This window comes from Hyperoodon ampullatus (assembly GCF_949752795.1).
Source record: "Hyperoodon ampullatus genome assembly, chromosome: 13".
Taxonomy (NCBI): domain Eukaryota; kingdom Metazoa; phylum Chordata; class Mammalia; order Artiodactyla; family Ziphiidae; genus Hyperoodon; species Hyperoodon ampullatus.
In genome coordinates this window covers 2,313,533-2,337,461 of record NC_136926.1, presented here as the reverse complement: position 1 = coordinate 2,337,461, position 23,929 = coordinate 2,313,533, and the positions used below count along the sequence as shown (strand labels likewise).

General features: G+C 42.6%; 1 protein-coding gene across 2 annotated transcripts in view; it reads right to left on the bottom strand.

The window, feature by feature from the left end:
• Positions 1-837: 837 nt before the first annotated feature.
• STX2 (syntaxin 2) overlaps positions 838-23,929 on the bottom strand; it is a gene marked incomplete at both ends in the record, with an annotated part of 43,283 nt that continues 20,191 nt past the window's right edge. The window contains 7 exons of one of the 2 annotated variants that reach the window (XM_079717096.1): positions 838-915; positions 6,181-6,291; positions 8,436-8,573; positions 8,697-8,770; positions 10,964-11,072; positions 11,731-11,804; positions 13,153-13,227. In XM_079717096.1, coding sequence (XP_079573222.1) covers positions 838-915; positions 6,181-6,291; positions 8,436-8,573; positions 8,697-8,770; positions 10,964-11,072; positions 11,731-11,804; positions 13,153-13,227 — 659 coding nt within the window. Of the gene's footprint in view, positions 916-4,107; positions 4,189-6,180; positions 6,292-8,435; positions 8,574-8,696; positions 8,771-10,963; positions 11,073-11,730; positions 11,805-13,152; positions 13,228-23,929 lie in introns of those variants that run through there. The other variant, XM_079717095.1, reaches the window with a different exon arrangement.

Here is a 23,929-nt window from a genome sequence, read left to right as displayed (position 1 = left end):
AATGAGTGAAAGAAGAGACCATTGTCTTTACAGTGCAGTAACTAATTTATTATCTTGGGTAATGAAACAGCTAGAAATGGAGCTGAGTACAATAATCGAGCTTTTCCCGCAGGGTGTTGGGCGCATTTAAACCTTACAAATCAATTTTAACAGAAGGCACTAGAAAGGCTTTTTGGGGAACCTTGCAACCAATGTCTTCTAGGCCGATGGCAAACTTTGTAAACAACTGTGCAAAAATGGCTCTAATGTCATGAACCTTCCTATTTGTTTTAAAAGGCAATAGTTAATATATAAAATTGGAGTAAATTAAGATGTTAATATATTAAACAATTTATAAACATTTAAAATTATAGATATCTTACAAAACAGCTCTGTGATAATAAAAATAATTTTTGCAAACATAAACACAGTACAAAAACGTCTCAATCAGCATGTTAGCTGGGAGAGGGAAGAAAGTCTTAGACCTCACATCTAATAGCTTCATAACATAAGACATTCCTAAGTAAACCTCACATATATTTTTAACACTGAAATATAAAAAAAATTGAAAATTTCAATAATTCCTTATTTTAAGGCCATTGAAACCAGTTTCACATTGTTAATTTTTTGTGGTGTGTTATGTAGAGTCCGAGGATGTTTGGGTTAACTCATCACATCCATTCTGCTTTTCTCACCAAACAATACATTCTGTTGTGTTTTCTCCTTGAATTCACTAATAAAAAGTCCACTCAATGCCACGTGTCACAATGTCTAGGATTCATTCATGAAATGGGAGGAGGCTCATTTGCTGCAGATGTGGTCGGACTCCAAGGATAAACGGCTCTTGGGACATGGTTGCTATGACAATGTTGTTGCTAGGATAATTCCAAGGATCACAAGCAAAATAACTACGCAAATAATAATGAAAATCATTTTCTGCAAGATAAAGAAAAACATTTATTAATTTGCAAGATATCAAAGGAAAGAAATCACTAATGTCATTTCCTAACAAAATTCTCCTGGAATTTGAGAAGGTTTAAAATACAAGCCCATCATCAAGAAAGAACCCCTACAGGTCATAGAAAAGGAAGGGGTGGGGAAGGAAAGTTCCAGAGGCAAAGCACTAAGTTATAGACACATGTATATTAAATGAATTTAATAACTTAAAATACGTATTCTTAAGACAACAACTATTTACTCCTGGAGGTAAAAGGCAATGTCTACTTGACACCATGTAGGGGCTTCATGAACACGTTCTATTGATCACAAGAAAATCCCAAACAGTTATTTCTTGGATGCGTTGTACATCTTTTTAAAACTTTAAATGGATTTATTTCTCACTTGCTGAAAAAAAATCTTATTTATACATTTTTTTACACTGAGGTATGATGCAAGTAAGAAATCAACAAGCCATTAACTCGGTCTTCTGCTGCATCCAGGGCCCAGAGCAAGGCAATATAACATTTAACTTTTTGCTTTCAATTAACAAGCACCGTTGCACAGCCGAAAAGCTAAACAACCTTTGGCTTAAGAAATCTAGTCTCTCCAGGAAACCCGTCTGCGGGCGAACAGGAGGAATTCACGAAGATGAAAGGCACACCACACTGTCTGACTTCGAGTTCTCTTTGTAAACAGCAGAGATCCATCATTTTAAATCACAGTTAGCGAACTCATGGCACACGTTCATCTGAGAAAGCGCAGCTGCTCAAACCAGTCAGCTCTGCATCTGTATTAACCTGCCAAGAGCGCCGTCGATTACTGCATGAAGATGAGCACAGCCGGGCCCCTGGGTAAACTTTCACGTCAATTATGCAGAACCCTGGGATCGCTGCCTTCCGGACATCACGCCCTCAAATTCCCTGTTACTTGTTAACATTACGTGCATTTCCTGGAAAGCGAGGACTTGGTCCCGACCATGCTCGCACCCTCCTCACGTGTCTCCCGGGGAGCCTCTCTCAGCACCTTTCTAGACACACCTTTTTCCTTCAGCCTATCAGCCTCCCTTCCCACTGGCATCGCCCTTCAGCTCCAGACCCTGCTCCTTGTGCCCCGTCAACCTCACTGCACCCAACCACCTTAGACAACCAGGAGGCTCCGACCCTCGCTGCCGAGTCTCTGGGTGGCACGTATGCACGTGCTTGCGTCCACACCTGGCTTTCAGTGGTGCTCTCCTGACTTCCACGACAGCTGAGCTCCTGAACCCTCGATGCCATAGATTTAATGACCGTTCTTGCCCAATAACCTGCTCACAACTCAAGCCAAATGCCTGGACTTCTCCTTGGTGGCCCACGCACACCCCTGGGAGTCAAGCCACCACCTACTACAGGTAAATCCTGGGCCACGTGTCCTCTTAGCGGTGTCGTTGGATAGAAAACCGGGCACCCTGGCCTCGCTGCAGGGCTCCAGGGAGTAGGATTCCCTCCACACAGGCCTACAGGCCCCGAGGAGGGCTGTACCGAACTACTTGCTGAAAGAATAGTTTTTAAAAGTATAATTAAAGACATCAACCACTGCATTTGTATTAAAAAAGAAAACCCGTTGGTGTGCTCTCTGATGTGTTTCTTATTCATGAGCATTGTGTTGTGTTCACTCGTGCTTAAAGGCACGAAAGTACACCACCCCGTCGGCCAGACCCAGGGCACAGGGCAAGCCCAGGGCTCCCGGGGGACCCTGCTGGGAGGAGCCTGCCCTCCGTCTACCGCATCACCACAGCATCCAGTCTAAAATTAAGTTTATCTGTAGTGGAAGCACATCCAACTAGCCATATTATGGCCACTAGGAAAAGCTAAGAAAATACATAGTTCATAAGAAATTATAAAAATAGTTTTTAAATACATTATTAATGAAGGAAAATCACATACACCACTTCTTCAGCAGACGTAATAGGGAAGCATGGAAGGATACACGGACATCCTGCCTGATGAAAACACAGAGCCTTCCTTCCTCCTGCCTTCTGGAAAAATGCATCGCTAACAAACCCAACATCCCAGAGCTTCCACCGGGAACGACCGCGAGTGCAAGGTGGTGGCTTATGTGAACGCTGGGACAGTAACTGCAAGGGCCCCTCGCCTGTGGAGGGTCCTCAGTGCACAGACGCTCACGCTGAGAAACTCCTCGTCTTCTCTTTAAGAAAGTGCCACGTGAAAGCACCAAGCCAGCAGGTGCTTTCACGAGAAAATAATGAATTCATCAAGGACTACCTGTCACAATCTAGATATAATTTTAATCACAATGATCACGCCAAACAAACGTTTTAAGATAAATAACTGGTATGTCCAAATTTAATACACCAGGCAGCATTCTAACTTAAGAGTTAATGCAAAAGGATGATTCCAAATGCATTAAAAAAAAAAAAAAAAGGAGGAAAAACACAAAATCTACTGAAGTTTGGAGAGGGGTGATACTCATACAGAAAACAAAAATAAAGATACTCTACATAAAGAACTGAGTATCTTTTGTATTCCGAATCCTTAAGAATTAACAGGCATGCTCACTCAGCACAAGTTTTCTCTTTAATGCGGCCACATTTAAAACAAACTAGACACTGACAAATGGAAACAAGTGAGAGGGAGTCTTCTAATTCCACTGAGTGTTCTTCACAGCTCTCATTCCATTCCCTCTAATTCCACAGTGAAATGACGAGTAAATAAACAGTTCACAAAGCAACTTTCGGCTGCTGCACTTATTGAAGAGTTAAAACTTAAGAGATAAATTAAACATTACATTTTAGTTTTTTAATTGAGAATTAACCTCACTGCTAAGGTTAGTCCACTAATGAAGGGCTTCTTTAAGAAGGGAGCATCCTCCCGGACCAAAAACCGAAGACTGGAGGGTCAGGGGCTGCCGCCCGCACCGTCACATTTAGTAACAGAGGCAAACCCAGCGGAGGCTTCGAAACCAACAGGGAGACGACCCTGGTTTAGAAATGAACGGCCGCCCAGCCTAAGCTTGCTCTCAGCACAGAAGTCAGGCAAACGCTCCACTGGCAGCCTTTTATTGCTTTCCAGTACTTTTTAGTTGGGCAAGCACCACTATTAGCTAATTGGGAGAGTGAATAAGCAGATTAGTTGATTAGTTACTTACTGCTGCGCCGGCAGAGAGGCACGCACGCTGACGTCAGCCACCACATCATTTGCCAACTGATAAACCAATAATTAGAGCAATCACAGCCACCAGAACAAGCGACACAGCAACAATCATCCACTTTTTCTGTCAAAGAAAAGCAAGCCGATTACATCGTGGTTAATTCCACACCGCCATGTTAGAAGACATCATTCATTTAAAATCAAAGACTATTGGAATTTGTTTTAAAATCTAAGTTATGGGACACTGATTAATTCTGCTTGACAACTTTCAGTTCTCATAAAGAGGGGTTTTTAATTTAATGAGGTCAGACTACTTGGAGATAAACTGTTATAGAACTCGAAATATTAGGTTTCATCAATGAGAAAGCTGCATGACCACATTCTTTTGGTAAATTTCTGATGGACTGAGACATACAGCTGATTTTTTTTCATGTATACAGACCTATGTAGCCAGGTCAGTGAACTCAGAAATCAGTTATCTATGTAATAAGCCCCTACACTCTTTTCTTTCTTGTTTGTTTGTTACTGGCCGTTAAGTCCTTCACTGCCCCTGCCACACCGTATAAAACAAACCACACTCCACTAGTGCCGTCTGGTCTCTCAGGGGCTAACTCAGCTGCCCCGGGAATGGAACCAGGACACCAGGAGAGGGGAGAGACGGCCAACATCTCAACAACCACGCACCTAACAGCAGAGGGAGAAGCTGAACAAGCTGTGTGTGGTTTCAGATGCCAGGCCTTGAGTTGGAGAGATGGTGATGCTTTTTGAAACAAACATCACGTTCTGACCGGTGGCCACTCCGGGTAACGCACTGCTCCAGCCACCTGCTAGAATGAGGCTTGCTCTGCCGGTTCAGGAGAAGATGTATCCCCCGACCACCTTTTATCTCTGTAAAACCAGGGAACTGCTCGCGGAAATTTTCGTTGGACTGACGTGCTGTTTAGGTCATGGAGAAAGGAAGGGAACTGCCCTTTTTTAATGATTTTTTTTAAGTGAAAGTCCATTTTGTGCCTGGACCAGCCAAAGCACTTCACACGTGGACCTCATCACCTCACTTTACTTTAAAGCTCAATATTTCAAAAGGTGGTAACACAGAATTATGTAAGAAACCATGTCTTACGTCTCAAAGATACTTAACACTCAGATATTCCCAAGAAAAAAGCAGGGTGAGATGCTTTGCAGGCTGACGTTAAAGCCCAGACGTGCATCTTATTTGAGAACGTCCATGGGCCATTGTTATGGGTAAATCTGCGCTCAGAATCTGACCATGTTTCCCGAACGTTTTGAAACTCCCTCTTGACAAGGAGTTTTTGAAACTCCCTTTTTTGCCATCACATTGGAAACCTCCCCCTGACTGGCACTGAGAGAAGCATCGTAAACCCAACAGCCGTCTTCCAGCAGGTGGGAGGGTGACAGGCCCTGAAAGCACGGGTTTGGTGCTTCGTGTTGCTCCTTTCCCCACTGGAGAGAAAGGGACCAAGAAGCAATGGGTGAGTTCCCACAGTGAGACACACAGCTTTCCAGTCCCTGAATCAGAACTTAATTCTGTAGTTTCACTGTTTCCTGAGAAGAGCTTTCACTCACGCACGACACACGTGAAGATTCAGATAAAGATACTAAAGCTCGTTTGCAAAGCTTTAGCGCGAGCGCTACCTAACGTCTTAGGTCCACGGCTCCAATAATTCTCTTCTTTCCTCCAAACCAAAGGATTAGCAAATAACGTAAACAAAGAATAAAGTGTTCACTGCATCAAATGTGTAACCAGTGGTTTTCAGAACTTCCAGTCCCGTGAGTTTTGTTACGTTCCTCCACAGAATGACCCAAGAAACAGAGAACTCTGGAATTGGAACCCACGCAACTGAGAAAAGCAGAGAGACCGACTTTGGCTGCAAAGGGTTTTCATTACTTAAAACCAACAGGGTTCACAGTCAACATAACTTATCTGATAAACTCCAAACGTTTTAGCAAAAAGAATCACTTCAGTTTTCAAATGAAACATTAATGTAAGCAGTTTTCATTTCCTGGAATACCTTTGAAGTAGGCGCGCATCAATGTACGCACACTCAAAACCAAATCCAGAGAAAAACGCACTTTAATTCTTAAGGACCAAACTCACCCTTCTTGCTTTGCTTTGATATTTAATAGCTTTTTTCGTTTCTTCTTTAGCATGTTCTACGTAGTCTGTGGCATTCATAACGTTTTTTTCTATGTTGTTGATCATTTCACCCTTAAAACAGAAAGTTTCAAACTTAGGAGACACTTTCAAATGACTTAGTTGTGTATCTTAAGACAGTCACAGAGCAGCAGGAAAGTTTCCACAGGAACATAATGTGCATGTAATGGACACCGAATTTTTTTTCACATTTACAAAAAGATAAGACCATTATAAATGTACAATATACAGAATAATCAAAATCCAACTTATATTATAAAAAGAACTAAAAGGGATGGGCAACAATGCTGATAACTGAAGGCATATCATGTAGACTTTGAGATATGCTTTAACATGAGAACACTCTTTAAAGATGGGCGCAGTGAACGGGAGGCGGCTAGCTTTAGGCTAAGCGAATACTTACTATTATCCACGTACATACAGTGGACAAAGAATGACATCTTTTCTAATGGGTAGAAGATTGCGGCAATTTCTTCAAAATACAGTAAACTCAGAATAGCTTACGTTGGCCACTAAGTTGACTAAGTTAATGAGCAAAAACGTAAAGTGAGGTGAATCCAGTGAAATGTTAGGTGACAAAACACATTACCTGGTCTTCTGTCCACCAGCAGACATAATCTGCAGCAGTGAGTGGTAAAGCATTGAAGAATGACGTACAATTAACTTACTCATTCACACATTTAAACTTACTAGTAAGTTTTGACTAAACATACGTGTTGAATTAGACGAGCCAATACAATGCAGCACTAACAGACTTCTAAAAGGAAACAACGGAACAAAGCTAAGAATACATCGATTTTTCTAATGGCGATTAATACATCTGACATGGAACAATCCTAGTTAGAAGTCCAAGGTACTCTAAGATCTTTAGTAATAACAAAACTAATCACTGATTGTTCTTATTGTCTAACTGGTTTCCTTCCTGAGAACAAGAAGCTGGTAGCAGCCAGACTCCCAACCCTCCCCTTCTGCACCGTGAGTGGCACGGGCCCTCCCATCAGAAGGGGTGAACTTGCCCTGTCCCCGCCCTACACTGCAAATGCACCGCACCTCAGCTCTGCACACATTTTTATGACAAGGTTCCTCAAGGTAAACAGTGTTCTTCAAATGTGAGTGGCGATGTGGAGGATGAATCCGGCACCTGGATGGATTTCCCAGGGATCCTTACATAACCCAGGCAATGAGAAACAGGCCAGTCAGACTCGAACCTTCTTAGAGGACACAAGAGATCCTGAAACTAGCCTCCGCGGGAGCGAGGACGTGAGTGTGACGTGAATCCTAAGATGACTTGGTACGAATGCTCCCCCTTCACGGGGCGGTCAGCTGAACTCAATGGCCCACTGATCAGTGAGTGACCGGGGTGAGCCTCACGCACTTGCAAAGTCACGGAGGACCTTATTCAGCATCACAAGAGGAAGCGCAAGCACAGCCACAAACCTAACTGGAACCACTGGCTTGTGCTTTACACTGAATTTTCTGTTTTTAAAAAACTGTATTAACTGCCTCGGTTCCTCACAGGGTCTCCTCACACCCCTGTCACCCCATGCCGGTGGTACGAGACACCGCGTAGCAAGTATAAGCTTCTAGTTACGTCACGGTGTATCCCCTTTGGGGCTTATTCTTTCATACGTTTCTCCCAATTGTTACTCTAGTACATGGTCCTTACAGAAAACTTGAAAATACATATATTTTAGAGAAGAAGACTAAAATTCCCATAGTCCCACTGTTATTATACTGCTTGTTGTATTTCTTTCCTTCTGTGAGTGCTGTTTCATGCAGCTGAGTTCATGCCATATATACATACACATAGGAGTATAAGGGCGTGTGTTGTATACACATTCACATTTATACATACACGTGTAAGGTTTAGTGTCTCCCTCTTATGTCAACTTGAAATTCTGGCACATGACGTTTATATATTTCATTAAAAGTCCTCCATGCACAAAGTCGATGTTGCCTATGGCTGCCTAACAGGCTGTGCTACGGACACACCATACATAACTTAAGTAAACCAGTCCCCCACTGCTGAAAGTTGAAGCTGTTTACAGCATTTCAGTCTCACATGGCAATAACACTACGACTTTTGAATTACGAGACTGCATCCAGAATAACGGCTTTCTCAGGTATACTGGAATCAAATACAAGCTTTTACAGAAAACAGCTCTCTATCTCGGAGAAGCAAAGATGCGTGTGGTTACCTGAGTCTCAACGAACATGGCCATGTCCACGAACATCTCATGCAGTTCTCGGATGCTGGTCTCCAGCTTCATAATGTCTTTATGGCGTGACTCAATTTCATTGAGAGCCTGTCTAGTAATCTGTGAATCTGATATAATCTTTGCAAAACAAAAACAGAAGAGAAATACTAATGAACTTACAATTGCTCTGGAAGTTAAAGAAAAAAAAAACATCTGTACGTATACAAACACACAAGGCCACAAAGCCGCCTGCGTACTCACATCTGACGTGAAAATGGAGGGATTCCCACTTTCCAGCATCTCTTCTAGTTCATCATCAGTGGTAGTTTTTCCAGCTAAAATATTAACAATTAAAAACTCCATTCAGAATGCAGCAATATTTAAAAATGACTTTTGCACTCATAAGTTAGCAACTAAAATCTGAGTTGTTAATACTTTCAACCAACGTTTTTCTAACCTCTCCAATGTATTTTCTTAGGCAAATAGTAACGATGAGAGAAATTAACATAAGCCTAAGAAGTAGAAAGAACTGGAAAACACTCATGAAAAATCTTATAATTGGAATGACTAATAAAATCCAATTTTAGTCTGAATAAGGAACAACTATAAAAACGAAACTGATAATACATCTGGCGTATCAGTTTTCCTAAAAGTTTAACTCTGGCTTATAGGAAAAGGGGGTAAACTAGATCCAGCATATGTTAAATGCACATAATAAAGACTGCAAAATTAGCATCAGAGGCTCTAATACTTTCTGTAGTTTGGGCGTTAATACTTTTTCCTTGAGTTAAATGTAGTAATGCTGTGTGTGAACAGGTTCACAGAATTTTGGAAAAACCCAATTGAAACATCATAATAATTAAAATATCATTTAATGTGAATATTCACAGCAGCATTATTCATAATCACCAAAAAGTGCGAACAACCCAAATGTCCATCACCTCATGGATGGATAAACAATGTTAATGTGGTCCACCCACACAATGGAACGTGATGCAGCTGTAAAAAAGGGATAAAAGGGCTTCCCTGGTGGCGCAGTGGTTGAGAGTCCGCCTGCCGATGCAGGGGACACAGGTTCGTGCCCCAGTCCAGGAAGATCCCACATGCCGTGGAGCGGCTGGGCCCGTGAGCCATGGCTGCTGAGCCTGTGTGTCCAGAGCCTGTGCTCCGCAACGGGAGAGGCCACAACAGTGAGAAGCCCGCGTACCGCAAAAAAAAAAAAAAAAAAAAAAAAAAGGGATAAAACACTGGTCTTTGCTGGAGTATGGTTGAACCTTGAAAAAACTGTGTTAAGTGAAAAAGACCAGTCACAAGAGACCATATGTTGTACGATTCCATTCATATGGATGCCCAAAATGGGCAAAATTACAGAGACAGGAGAATAAACTGGCAGTAGCCTAGGGCTCAGGGGAGAAATGGGAAGTGCCCAACAATGGGTATCAAGTTTCCTTTTGGAGTGATTAAAATGGTCTAAAATTGATTGTGCTAATATACTAAAAACCACTGGACTGTACACTTTTGAGTATCATTCACATGGTACGTCAACTATATCTCAATAAAGATGTAAAAATGTCATTATTTATTTATTTATTTGGGGGGCTGCGTTGGGTCTTCGCTGCTGCGCATGGGCTTTCTCTAGTTGCAGCGAGCGGGGGCCACTCTTTATTGAGGTGCGTGGGCTTCTCATCACGGTGAGAAGGCATGCGAGCTCAGGAGTTGTGGCACGCAGGCTCAGTAGTTGTGGCTCGTGGGCTTTAGAGCGCAGGCTCAGCAGCTGTGGAACACGGGCTTAGCTGCTCCGCGGAATGTGGGATCTTCCCGGACCAGGGCTCAAACCCGTGTCCCCTGCATTGGCAGGCAGATTCTTAACCACTGAGCCACCAGGGAGGTCCTAAAATGTCATTTAATGCGGTTCACGTTTACGGCTGCTCCCCCCTCCCCAAGCCCGTGGGAGACGCAGAGCAGCCCCAGTGCAAGATGCACCCACAGGGGGCTTGTGTCACAGCTGAGGAACCCTGATCTTCCATAGTGGGGAGTAAACAAAGCTGCCTAACCTTTATTCAGCAAGCAAACTGCCTTCTGCCCAGAGGGAACCATGAGCTGCATCTTCTAAGGCTGCCTGTTACACAGACAGACACCCGTGAGAGAAAGCCTGGAGCAAAAAAGGCAGCAAGTGTCTGCTCACCAGACATGCAGAACCGCGAGACCCACAGGGAACTGTCCCCCGAGACGGCGCAGGAAGGGTTGGGGGGACACAAAAATACATGAAGAAATGACAGTTGAGAGTCTTCCAGGTCTCATTAATGCTCTACAAGTAATCGAAAGTCCACTCACCTAGAACTTTCTGAAGGATTTAAATAAATAATAGGTTGGTTGATTCAATGAATAAGAAGCTATGAAAGCACTTTAGGCTTACAATATTGACCAAAACAGAGATGGAATTACTTTTTTGAAGTTAGATACTTTCATGTCAGACCCTAAGGAAGAAAAATATGTTTTTAACAAAAATAGCATGTTCACTGACTCACTTATTTCTAGCTGACGCTGTATCCGGCCTTTGCTTCGCTCCCGAAATAGAGTCTGTGCTTCATTGTACTCTGTCATAACTTCCACAAACTTTCGAGATAGCACTGAATGCTTTTAACATAAAAAAAAAATAGATCAATATACATCGGTCATTTCTTCTATTAAAAGTGATATATAAAACATTACATTATAGAGATTCAAACTAATATGCACTTACTCCTTCAAATGGAAAATAAGATTAATAGCAACTTACTGTATAACAGAATCTATGCTAAGAACTTTACATGTATTATCTTATTTGATTTTCACAGTAACCTTACTATATTATTACTATCCCTCATTCTATAGAAGTGAAACCATCATTTCAAGAAGTCAATTAGCCCATAGTTACAGGCTGACTGGGTCAGGTTGGCACCCAGGCAAACTGTCCCCAGAGCCTGAACACATAATCCCCATTTGTCAAGTAGAGTTAAGCGGACTAAATTCCACTTTGCTGCACCATAAACCTACAAAAGGTGAGGATTTTACCATGAACACTAAAATGATTGGGATAATTCTTTGCTCTTCAGAACAGAATTCTGCTGTTGGGCTGAATACACTTTTTTTCTTCATAATCTAGAGAGGGAGTCTATAAATACGATGCCTTTTTTATGCAGAAATGCTGAAAGAATTAATGTGATGGTAAAGATGAAATTATTTTGAATTTGAAAGAAGTAAAAAGACTTATTCTTCAGCATTGCTTCAATCTAGACAAGGCCAATAATCAAACCTGGGTTCTTCGTATCCGAAGATCCACTGACGTTCGGTTCCCACTCTCATCCTGATCAAAACTTTGTTCAATAGCTAGAAACAAACAAGAAAGAGTTATCTTTTAAACTAGAAAATGAAAGGTTTTCAAGCCTAACCTCAAATGTATTTTCTTATCTTTTCAGCTCCTGGTAAATTTATGAGTTTTGGTAATTGTCAGTTGCTGATGATATCACAAAATAAAACCAGATGTTACAGCTTCACATTTCAAAGCAGGCAACATGAATCTGATCAAGTTTGGAGAATTTAACTGTCAATCCACAGGAAATACAGAGCACAGCAGAACCTGTTAAGTGACATTAAAGGGGTGAAATCAGCAAAACTCTGCAACATGGCAACTTCTGATGGACTACTGTCCTGGTTTCTCCAAACAAAAGAAAAAAGTGTTGGGGGGAAAAAGATGGAAGGAGAATCTGATGTGAAAAAACCTGAAGTAACATATCAACCAATCACAGGATACAGTCCAAATAAGGAACCCAATTCAAACAAACTATTAAAAAAATATTTTTAATAAAAAAATAAGAAGATCATTGGGGAAGTGTGAATTCTGACTCGATATTTTATAATATATAATAGTAATTAATGTGACTTAGATATAATAGTAGTATTATAGTTGTATTTGGGGGAGAAAAATCCTTCTCTTAGAAATACACACAGAAAACTATATGCTGATGAAGACCCAGATGTCTGGGATTGGTTGTGAAACCAGCTGGGCTGGGTGAGGGCCGCTGGGACCTGCAGAGCTCAAGGGCGTGGACATGGGGCTTGTGGCGGTGACCCCCTCCCCCGACATACGTTTGAAATTCTCCTTAATAAAGGTTCCTTTTGATCTTCAGAAATATTTTTGATTTGAATGTCATTTTGTAAAAATTAAATACAGTCTGTCTTTCTACCACACGGAGAAATCCTACGTCTGTTTTGGTCCCACAGGGAAGCTGTGAACCTCCACCCGGCACTGTCAGCCGAGATGAACTGTACGAAAGGTTCAAAGGAGCTCACCGAGTACAAGGGTATTCAAGAAGAACTCGGCAACTCATGTCAAAGGCTAGTCGCCTTCTCAAATATCTGCAGTTTAGCCCCAAATGTCATAAAATATAACATTAACAATTTATAAGCGAGTGCTTACTCCTGTTGGGCACGAATTAGTGCTTTACTCTGAAATTTAAGGGTTAACGGCCCTTAGGTGTAGCTCCTCGTTTAAGAATTCTAGAATAATGAGGAACTTAAACAAGACTTACTATTCCAAGTACATACAACTTATTTTAAAGCAGTCACAATCTTAACTTTTGAAAATGTAAAAGAATAAAAAGTTATAAAGAAGAAAATAATAATTACCCACATTCCCACTATCAATGATTACATGTAATCAAAACTTTACACTCACATTTTAACTTGGTCCGAATTTTATTAGCAGTTTTCTTGATTTCTTTGTTCAGATCTTCAAGTTCTTCTTTTATTTCTACAAAATTAAAAAAAAAAGATGTGAGTTATAATATCCAACATCAATGTTCAACAAACTTAAACAGAACAATATTCTTCGTAAATAGTCAAGTTTGTTTGTTTCTTGAGCAACTACTGATCACCCCAGTGGTTCTCGAAGTGTGGGTCCTGGACCAGCAGCTTCCATTATCAGGTGGGCGTTTAGTAGAAAGGCAAATTCTTGGACTCCACCCCTGACCTACTCACAGGAAACTTCACTAGATGGGCCAGGACTGTGACTTAACAAGCCCTCCAGGTGGCTCTGGTGCACACCTAAGTTTGAGGATACCTGGTTTATACCAATTAATTGATGAAATAGTTCCCTGAACCCAGTGCTGACACCTAGACCTGAAAAAGGAAAGCAGAAATTTAACCATACTCTGGGAGGAAAAAAGCCTCCACGTGTTTGACTTCTTTCCTGCTGTCCTCTCCCTCATCAAAGCGGGCTCCTGGCGGGAGCACGGGTTCCTGCACCGGGGAAGGCTGAACTCACACCCCCAGAGGCCCCGCCACCGCGTGCGGGGAAGGAGGGTCGGGGAAGGGGTCCAAGGGGAAGTGCGTGTGGAGCAGGTCTGTGCGGGGTCCACCCAGCTGAGGATACGATGCACCAGAGTCGGGAGATAGCCGGGGACGCTGACCAGCCGCAGATACACGACTGAGGACCGAGAGTGCAGGGGGACATTCCAAGGGCTCACCTCTCTGGATAAGAAAGCCCCAGGGTTGGGGTCACTCAGGACGGAATTACTGGACCTTCCTGCTAACACAGGTGCACAGGGGCTCAAGCATTAATCAGAGAAATACAAGAGGCGTTACCACACTTAACCCTTCAAGCTACAGAAGCTGGCCATGAGGTTATATTTGATAAAGGCAGGATTTCAAATCACTGAAAGGAAGGGCAATATTGGGAACTTCCTCTTCCAGTGGACGAGGTTATTCCTATCAGTCCTCCAGCTGAGAACAATCAGGAGAGCTGGACGTCATAAACCTATAAAGGCAGGAAAGAAGATTCAAAAGAAGGAAACCCAGAGAAATGAGCCCAGCGATGGAGCTATTTGAAGCCAGAGGCAGCAGAGGCCTTGAGAAGCCAAGAAAAAGCTGAGCTGACGCTAAAGACCACATCCTAGAGAAAGGGGAGCCAGGTCCAGAATGCTGGTGCCGTTTAAAAATCATCTCTTAAAGAAGAAAATACTATCGAGAGCAACACCCAGCTCTACCCACCACCAGTCAGTCCCTCCCGCCAGGAAACTTGCACAAGCCTCTTAGATAGCCTCATCCACCAGAGGGCAGATAGCAGAAACAAGAAGAACTACAATCCTGCAGCCTGTGGAACAAAAACCACATTCACAGAAAGACAGACAAGATGAAGAGGCAGAGAGGTATGATATGTACCAGACGAAGGAACAAGATAAAACCCCAGAAAAACAACTAAATGAAGTGGAGATAGGCAACCTTCCAGAGAAAGAATTCAGAATAATGATAGTGAAGATGATCCAGGACCTCAGAAAAACAATGGAGGCAAAGATCAAGAAGATGCAAGAAAAGTTTAACAAAGACCTAGAAGAATTTAAGAACAAACGGACAGAGGTGAACAATACAATAACTGAAATGAAAACTACACTAGAAGGAATCAACAGCAGAATAACTGAGGCAGAAGAACGGATAAGTAACCTGGAAGACAGAATGGTGGAATTCACTGCCGCGGAACAGAATAAAGAAAAAAGAATGAAAAGAAATGATGACAGCCCAAGAGATCTCTGGGACAACATTAGACACAACAACATTCACATTATAGGGTCCCAGAAGGACAAGAGAGAGAGAAAGGACCGGAGAAAATACCTGAAGAGATTATAGTCGAAAACTTCCCTAACATGGTAAAGGAAATAGCCACCCAAGTCCAGGAAGCGCAGAGAGTCCCAGGCAGGAAAAACCCAACGAAAAAGACACCAAGACACATAGTAATCAAATTGGGAAAAATCAAAGACAAAGAAAAATTACTGAAAGCAACAAGGGGAAAACGACAAATAACATACAAGGGAAATCCCATAAAGTTAACAGCTGATTTCTCAGAAGAAACTCTACAAGCCAGAAGGGAGTGGCATGATATATCTAAAGTGATGAAAGGGAAGAACGTACAACCAAGATTACTCAACCCGGAAAGGATCTCATTCAGATTAGACGAAGAAATCAAAATCTTTACAGACAGACAAAAGCTAAGAGAATTCAGCACCATCAAACCAGCTCTACAACAAATGCTAAAGTAACTTCTCTAAGTGGGAAACACAAGAGAAGAAAAGGACCTACAAAAACAAACCCATAACAATTAAGAAAATGGTAATAGGAACATACATATCGATAATTACCTTAAACGTGAATGGATTAAATGCTCCAACCAAAAGACACAGGCTTGCTGAATGGATACAAAAACAAGACCCATATGTAGGCTGTCTACAAGAGACCCACTTCAGACCTAGGGATACATACAGACTGAAAGTGAGGGGATGGAAAAAGATATTCCATGCAAATGGAAATTGAAAGAAAGCTGGAGTAGCAATGCTCATATCAGATAAAGTGGACTTTAAAATAAAGAATGTTACAAGAGACAAGGAAGGACACTACATAATGATCAAGGGATCAATCCAAGGAGAAGATATAAGAATTATAAATATATATGCACCCAACATAGGAGCACCTCAACACATAAGGCAATTGCTAACAGATATAAAAGAGGAAATCGACAGTAACACAATAATAGTGGGGGACTTTAGCACCTCAGTTACACCAATGGACAGATCATCCAGACAGAAAATTAATGGGGAAACACAAGCTTTAGATGACACAACAGAACAGATAGATTTAATTGATGTTTATGGGACATTCCATCCAAAAACAGCAGATTACACTTTCTTCTCAAGTGCACACAGAAGATTCTTCAGGATAGATCACATCTTGGGTCACAAATCAAGCCTCAGTAAAGTTAAGAAAATTGAAATCACATCAAGCATCTTTTCTGACCACAATGCTATGAGATTAGAAATCAATTACAGGGATAAAAAGTAAGAAACACAAACACATGGAGGCTAAACAATACATTACTGAATAACCAAGGGATCACTGAAGAAATCAAGGAGGAAACCAAAAAATACCTTGAGACAAATGACAACAAAAACACGACGATCCACAACCTATGGGATGTGGCAAAAGCAGTTCTAAGAGGGAAGTTTATAGCAATACAAGCCTACCTCAGGAAACAAGAAAACTCTCAGATAAACAATCTAACCTTACACCTAAAGGAACCAGAGAAAGAAGAACAAAAAAAAAAAAACCCAAAATTAGCAGAAGGAAAGAAATCATAAAGGTCAGAGCAGAAATAAATGAAATAGAAACCAAGAAAACAGTAGCAAAGATCAATAAAACTAAAAGCTGGCTCTTTGAGAAGATAAACAGAATTGATAGACCATTAGCCAGACTCATCAAGAAAAAGAGGAAGAGGACTCAAATCAACAAAATTAGAAATGAAAAAAGAGAAGTTAAAACAGACACCGCAGAAATACAAAGCATACTAAGAGACTACTACAAGCAACTCTATGTCAATAAAATGGACAACCTGGTGGACAAATTCTTAGAAAGCTATAACCTTCCAAGACTGAACCAGGAAGAAATAGAAAATATGAACAGACCAATCACAAGTAATGAAATTGAAACTGTGATTAAAAATCTTCCAACAAACCAAAGTTCAGGACCAGAGAGCTTCACGGGTGAATTTTATCAAACATTTAGAGAAGAGCTAACACCCATCCATTTCAAACTCCTCTAAAGAATTGCAGAGGAAGGAACACTCCCAAACTCATTCTATGAGGCCATCATCACCCTGATACCAAAACCAGATAAAGATACTACAAAAAAGGAAAATTACAGACCAATATCACTGATGAATATAGACGCAAAAATCCTCAACAAAATACTAGCAAACAGAATCCAACAACACCTTAAAAGGATCATACAGGGCCTCCCTGGTGGCGCAGTGGTTGAGAGTCCGCCTGCCGATGCAGGGGATACGGGTTCGTGCCCCGGTCTGGGGGGATCCCATATGCCGCGGAGCGGCTGGGCCCGTGAGCCATGGCTGCTGGGCCTGCGCGTCCGGAGCCTGTGCTCCGCAGCGGGAGAGACCACAACAGTGAGAGGCCCGCGTACCACAAAAAAAAAAAAAAAAAAAAAAAAAGATCATACACCATGATCAAGTGGGTTTTATCCCAGGGACGCAAGGATTCTTCAATATATGCAAATCAATCAATGTGATACTCCATATTAACAAATTGAAGAATAAAAACCATATGATCATCTGAATAGATGCAGAAAAAGCTTTTGACAAAATTCAACACCCATTTATAATAAAAACTCTCTAGAAAGTAGGCACAGAGGGAACCTACCTCAACATAATAAAGGCCATATACAACAAAACCACAGCAAACATCATTCTCAATGGTGAAAAACTGAAAGCATTTCCTCTAAGATCTGGAAAAAGACAAGGATGTCCACTCTCACCACTATTATTCAACATAGTTTTGGAAGTCCTAGCCATGGCACTCAGAGAAGAAAAAGAAAGAAAAGAATACAAATTGGCAAAGAAGAAGTAAAACTGTCACTGCTTGCAGATGACATGATACTATACATAGAGAAGCCTAAAGATGCCACCAGAATACTACTAGAGCTAATCAATGAATTTGGTAAAGTAGCAGGATACAAAATTAATGCACAGAACTCTCCTGCATTCCTATATGCTAATGATGAAAAATCTGGAAGAGAAATTAAGGAAACACTCCCATTTACCATTGCAACAAAAAGAATAAAATACCTAGGAATAGGGCCTCCCTGGTGGCGCAGTGGTTGAGAGTCCGCCTGCTGATGCAGGGGATACGGGTTCGTGCCCCGGTCTGGGAGGATCCCATATGCCGCGGAGCGGCTGGGCCCGTGAGCCATGGCCGCTGAGCCTGCGCATCCAGAGCCTGTGCTCCGCAACGGGAGAGGCCACAACAGTGAGAGGCCCGCGTACCGCAAAAAAAAAAAAAAAATAAAATAAAAAAAAAAATAAAATACCTAGGAATAAACCTACCTAGGGAGACAAAAGACCTGTATAAAGAAAACTATAAGACAAGCCACCGATGAAAGAAATTAAAGATGATACAAACAGATGGAGAGATATACCATGTTTTTGGATTGGAAGAATCAATATTGTGAAAATGACTATACTACCCAAAGCAATCTACAGATTCAACGCAATCCCTATCAAATTACCAGTGGCATTTTTTACAGAACTAGAACAAGAAATCTTAAAATTTGTACGGAGACACAAAAGACCCCAACAGCCAAAGCAGTATTGAAGGAAAAAAACGGAGCTGGAGGAATCAGACTCCCTCACTTCAGACTACACTACAAAGCTACAGTAATCAAGACAATATGGCACTGGCACAGGAACAGAAATATAGATCAATGGAACAGGATAGAAAGCCCAGAGATAAACCCACACACCTATGGTCAACTAATCTATGAAAAAGGAGGCAAGAATATATAATGGCGAAAAGACAGTCTCTTCAATAAGTGGCGCTGGGAACACTGGACAGCTACATGTAAAAGAATGAAATTAGAACACTCCCAAAACCATACACAAAAATAAACTCAAAATGGATTAGAGACCTAAATGTAAGACTGGACACTATAAAACTCTTAGAGGAAAACACAGGAAGAACACTCCTTGACATAAATCACAGCAAGATCTTTTTTGATCCACCTCCTAGAGTAATGGAAATAAAAACAAAAATAAACAAATGGGACCTAATGAAACGTAAAAGCTTTTGCAAAGCAAAGCAAAGGAAACTACAAACAAGACAAAAAGACAACCCTCAGAATGGGAGAAAATATTTGCAAACGAATCAACAGACAAAGGATTAATCTCCAAAATATATAAACAGCGCATGCAGCTCTATATTAAAAAAACAAACAACCCAATCCAAAAATGGGCAGAAGACTTAAATAGACATTTCTCCAAAGAAGACATACAGATGGCCAAGAAGCACATGAAAAGCTGCTCAACATCACTAATTATTAGAGAAATGCAAATCAAAACTACAATGAGGTGTCACCTCACACCAGTTAGAATGGGAATCTTCAGAAAATCTACAAACAACAAATGCTGGAGAGGGTGTGGAGAAAAGGGAACCCTCTTGCACTGTTGGTGGGAATGTAAACTGATACAGCCACTATGGAGAACAGTATGGAGGTTCCTTAAAAAACTAAAAACAGAATAACCATATGACCCAGCAATCCCACTACTGGGCATATACCTAGAGAAAACTATAATTCAAAAAGACACATGCACCCCAATGTTCACTGCAGCACTATTTACAATACCCAGGTCATGGAAGCAACCTAAATGCCCATCAACAGAAGAATGGATAAAGAAGATGTGGTATATATATACAATGGAATATCAGCCATAAAAATGAACGAAATTGGGTCATTTGTACAGATGTGGATGGATCTAGGGACTGTCATACAGAGTGAAGTAAGTCAGAAAGAGAAAAACAAATATCGTATATTAACGTATACATGTGGAACCTAGAAAAATGGTACAGATGAACCGGTTTGCAGGGCAGAAATAGAGACAAAGATGCAGAGAACAAACGTATGGACACCAAGGTGGGGGCGGGGGTAGTGGGATGAATTGGGCGATTGGGATTGACATGTATACACTGATGTGTATAAAATGGATGACTAATAAGAACCTGCTGTATAAAAACATAAATAAACTTCAAAAATTCAAAAAAAAGAAAATACTATCCTAGGACTCATACTATGGCCACAAGCCTTTATATACCAAGCCCGGTTCTCAATCAGAAATAACCAGGAGGGCTTCCCTGGTGGTGCAGTGGTTAAGACTCTGCACTCCCAATGCAGGGTGCCCAGGTTTGAGCCCTGGTCAGGGAACTAGATCCCACATGCCGCAATTAAAACATCCCACACAGAGCAACAGAGATCCTGGGTGCTGCAACAAAGACCCGGCGCAGGCAAATAAATAAATAAATAAACAAATAAATAAATAAAAATAAAGGCATTTGTGTCTAGGCTGTATCTGCCTACGTGTCTGGGTCGGACCCTGAAAAGAGGGGAAAACAGCTATAAAGGATATCAACGTGATGATTTTTGACTGAGAATATGGACTGTGGATTAAACAGCGTTTTTTTATCAACATCAAATGTTCTGAATTAGATAATTACAAGACAACCTCCTCCTTAGGAGATAAACACTGGTGTACTTAGGGGTGGATGGTCACAAGGCCTGCAACTCACTCTAAAATGAGTCAGCAAAAATAACATGTGTGTGTACGTATGCGTGTGTATATATACATGTGCAATGTGCGTGTACACGCACACATACGCATACACATACACACACATACACAAAAAGAAAGAAGTCAAACATGGCAAAATGTTAACAATTGGTGAATCTCGGTGAAGGGAACGTGAGTTTTCACTGTACCGTAATTGCAACTGTCCCATAAATTAGAAAACTTTCAAACTAAAAATGTGAAAAGAACATTTAATGGGACGAGTCCCTTGATGTAGCACGATGCTCCCAGGAATGCTGGCTCGAGAGGTGAGCTGACAAGTACTCAAGGACACACAGGTAGGCGAGGATGCCCGGGGCAGAGTTGTCTGTAACTGTGAAACCTGGCCGCTGGGTGCGACTGCGGCCCCGCCCGGTGCTTCTCAGGCAGCGGTTCAGGACAGCAGCGGGGACGGCAGAGCCCGCTGAGTCTCAGGGCGCTCGAGACTCTGCACTAACTGCCCACCCTCTCCAACCCCCAACATCCTCGGCTCTCGGACACACCCAAGGGGAGCACCGGCCTCACGAGACCAGCACAAGGCATGAACGGGCCTCCACCTGTCCAGTGTTCAGCCTGGTCCCTGCTGCTCTGCACAGCAGCAAGTCTAAGTTAAGAATCATATATGACACTACAACAATGCAAGGTCCCTGTAGTACTCGCCACACACTGGGAGCAAGCTACCTGTAAACAGTAAAAGGCACGCTGCCATCCGGCCCCAGGCCATTCTGCTCCCACAGAAACGGCCCACGACGACCACCAGGCAGCCATTAAGAAAAGGGTCCTGGAACGCTCTGTTCGTCAGCAAAAGAGGTACGCTGTAAGACAACAGGCCCTGGGTGCTCCAAACTCTACACTTTTTAAAAGTTTTTTTTCTTTTGATGTGGACCATTTTTAAAGTCTTTACTGAATTTGTTACAATTTTGCTTTTTTTAATGTGTTTTGGGTTTTCGGCTGCACGGCATGTGGGATCCTAGCTCCCTGACCAGGGATCGAACCCGTACTCACGACACTGGAAGGCAAAGTTCTAACCACTTTACGCCAGGAAAGTCCCGTACACTTCTTTAAAAGTGTATGTTTTATACATATTTTTTGCTAGAAAAATATTTACTGAAACGTTAACGGTGTTTATCACCACAGGACAGGTTATGAGCATTGTTTTTTTTTCCTTCCTTTCTGCTTTCTTCCAAAATGCCCACGATAAAGCGCATAATTAACTCTGATAACGTAACACAGGTTAACTTTAAAAGACAAAGAAGATGGTGGGGGCGGGGGAGCCAGTCAGCAGGGTCGGACGCTAAGGAGGGAGGACAAGGACCAGCCGGCAGGACCTGCAGCGCAGCCGGGGTGAGGGGAGGCCCGCCAGACGCCTCTCGGGAAGGAGAAGCCGCGGCGGGGCGAGGCAGGGCTGCGGGCAGGGCTGCGGGCAGGGCTGCGGGCAGGCGCGCTTGGACGGGCAGACGGTCGGCCTTCCGGTCCAGGAGCCCGGACGGAAGTGCAGCGAGAGGCGGCTCAAGGCCACATACCACAGTTGCCCTTAAAAAGGAGACACACACCTCTGATGCGGAAACAGGAGGAAGGATGGGATGGAAGCAAGGTGAGGAGGAGGAAACACACTGACGACAGTAGAGTCGGCATTTACACGGAACGTCGTGCGATCTGTCCGAGGTAAACAGTGAATTCACGGTGGAACTGGGGTTTGAACCCACCGCTCACCTGAGAAGAGGCTTTCTACACTACGTGGTGACCACACAGTTCTCAAGCAAGTCTGAAACGTGTCCTCCAGCAGAAAAGCACAAAATGCACAAAGGAGGAGGATTTAGAGACGGGAGGCACCGGATGTGACCGTCGTAGCTCAGACAGAGGCGAGAGAGGCCAGCCCGGGAGCGTGACAATGCAGATGGAAAAGAAGCGCAGATAACATGTTAGCAACAGGCTGTGACTATTCAGGACGCCCATACCTAAAACGTGGGATGAAAAGAAGGGCTCTGACTCCTGATTCAAAGGAACTACAAGACATGCTACTGATGAGTAAAATCCCCTCCGTTCTCTGATGGCGATGCCAGCCATAACACTACCACCAGCAAGACCCAGAAAGTTGAATAACACACATTTCAGGCTCCCACCAGGTGGGTCCATGTTTTGGAGGGCCTGAAACTTACACATTTTCAGTGGCCCTCTTAAAAAAAGAAAGTACAGAAATGTAAAGTCAATAAAGAAAAGTGAGAGTAAAGGGGCCTCTGTTAGCTTCTCAGGCAAATCTTTCTCTGGGATCTTGTCACTGAGGTTAATGAAATGACCTGCTGGCCAGCCAGCCCTGCATCTGCAGCAGAAGCCAACGGGCCAGGGCCAGGCCGCGGGGTGGCGCCACCCGGTGGCCACTGTGCTCTGGAACCCCTTCTGCGGGCCCACCCAGGAGCCCAGGCAGGGAGGGCACCAGCAACGAGGAGCTGGAGCTCCACCTTGCCCCTCCCCACCCACCAGGACAAAGGGCTGGGGGGACAGCAGCCCACTGCCCACTGCCCCACCCTGGGCACTTCCTAGGGCCCAGCATCGTGGGGCAGGAGTAACCGCGTTGCTCTTTACAGAGGGTAACTCAGGGAGCAGCGAGACATCACTTCTTACGTTCTGGTTCACAACCTGCTGTGAAACAGAGACAGGAAGCACCAGTCTTATTCAGAGCCCAAAGGGACTACTGCAAAGCCTTAAGAGCCCCAACTTCACTCCAACATTGTTGAAGCTGCTGTAACTTGGCAGCAAAAGTTTTTTGGAGGTAAACTTCTCCAAAGAAAAAAATACAGTAATATGTATTCAAATTCAACTTCCCCAAGAATTGAGCAAGATGTTAACAGGTGTTCCACTAAGCAAAGGTTGCTTCATTGCAGGACTTCTCAGAGCCTTTATTACTCTGTAACCTTCCAAGTGGGCATGTGGTGTGAAAAGGACTCCGAATGCATTTGGCCACAGAAGCCTTGTTTCATATACTAGCTATTGAGATTCATGCTCCAGGTACACACCTTGGAAAATATCCTTCTAAATCGTAAGACAGGGCATCTACAGACGCCCAGAGCATTATTTTACAAGACACGAAAAATCTTCAAAATGAGTTTTTTCAATTTAATACCAAGTTATTTTTCCAATGTAAGGCCACACACCAAATAACCTAACAAAGTTGCTTTCAACTTTCCTCCGAGATTGAGAATAAGTGTGTTCCCATCACCACTTCTATTCAATGCTGAACGGAAAGTCAGTGAAATAAGTCAACTGAAAATAAAAAGCATAAGAACTGAGGAACAACTGTGAT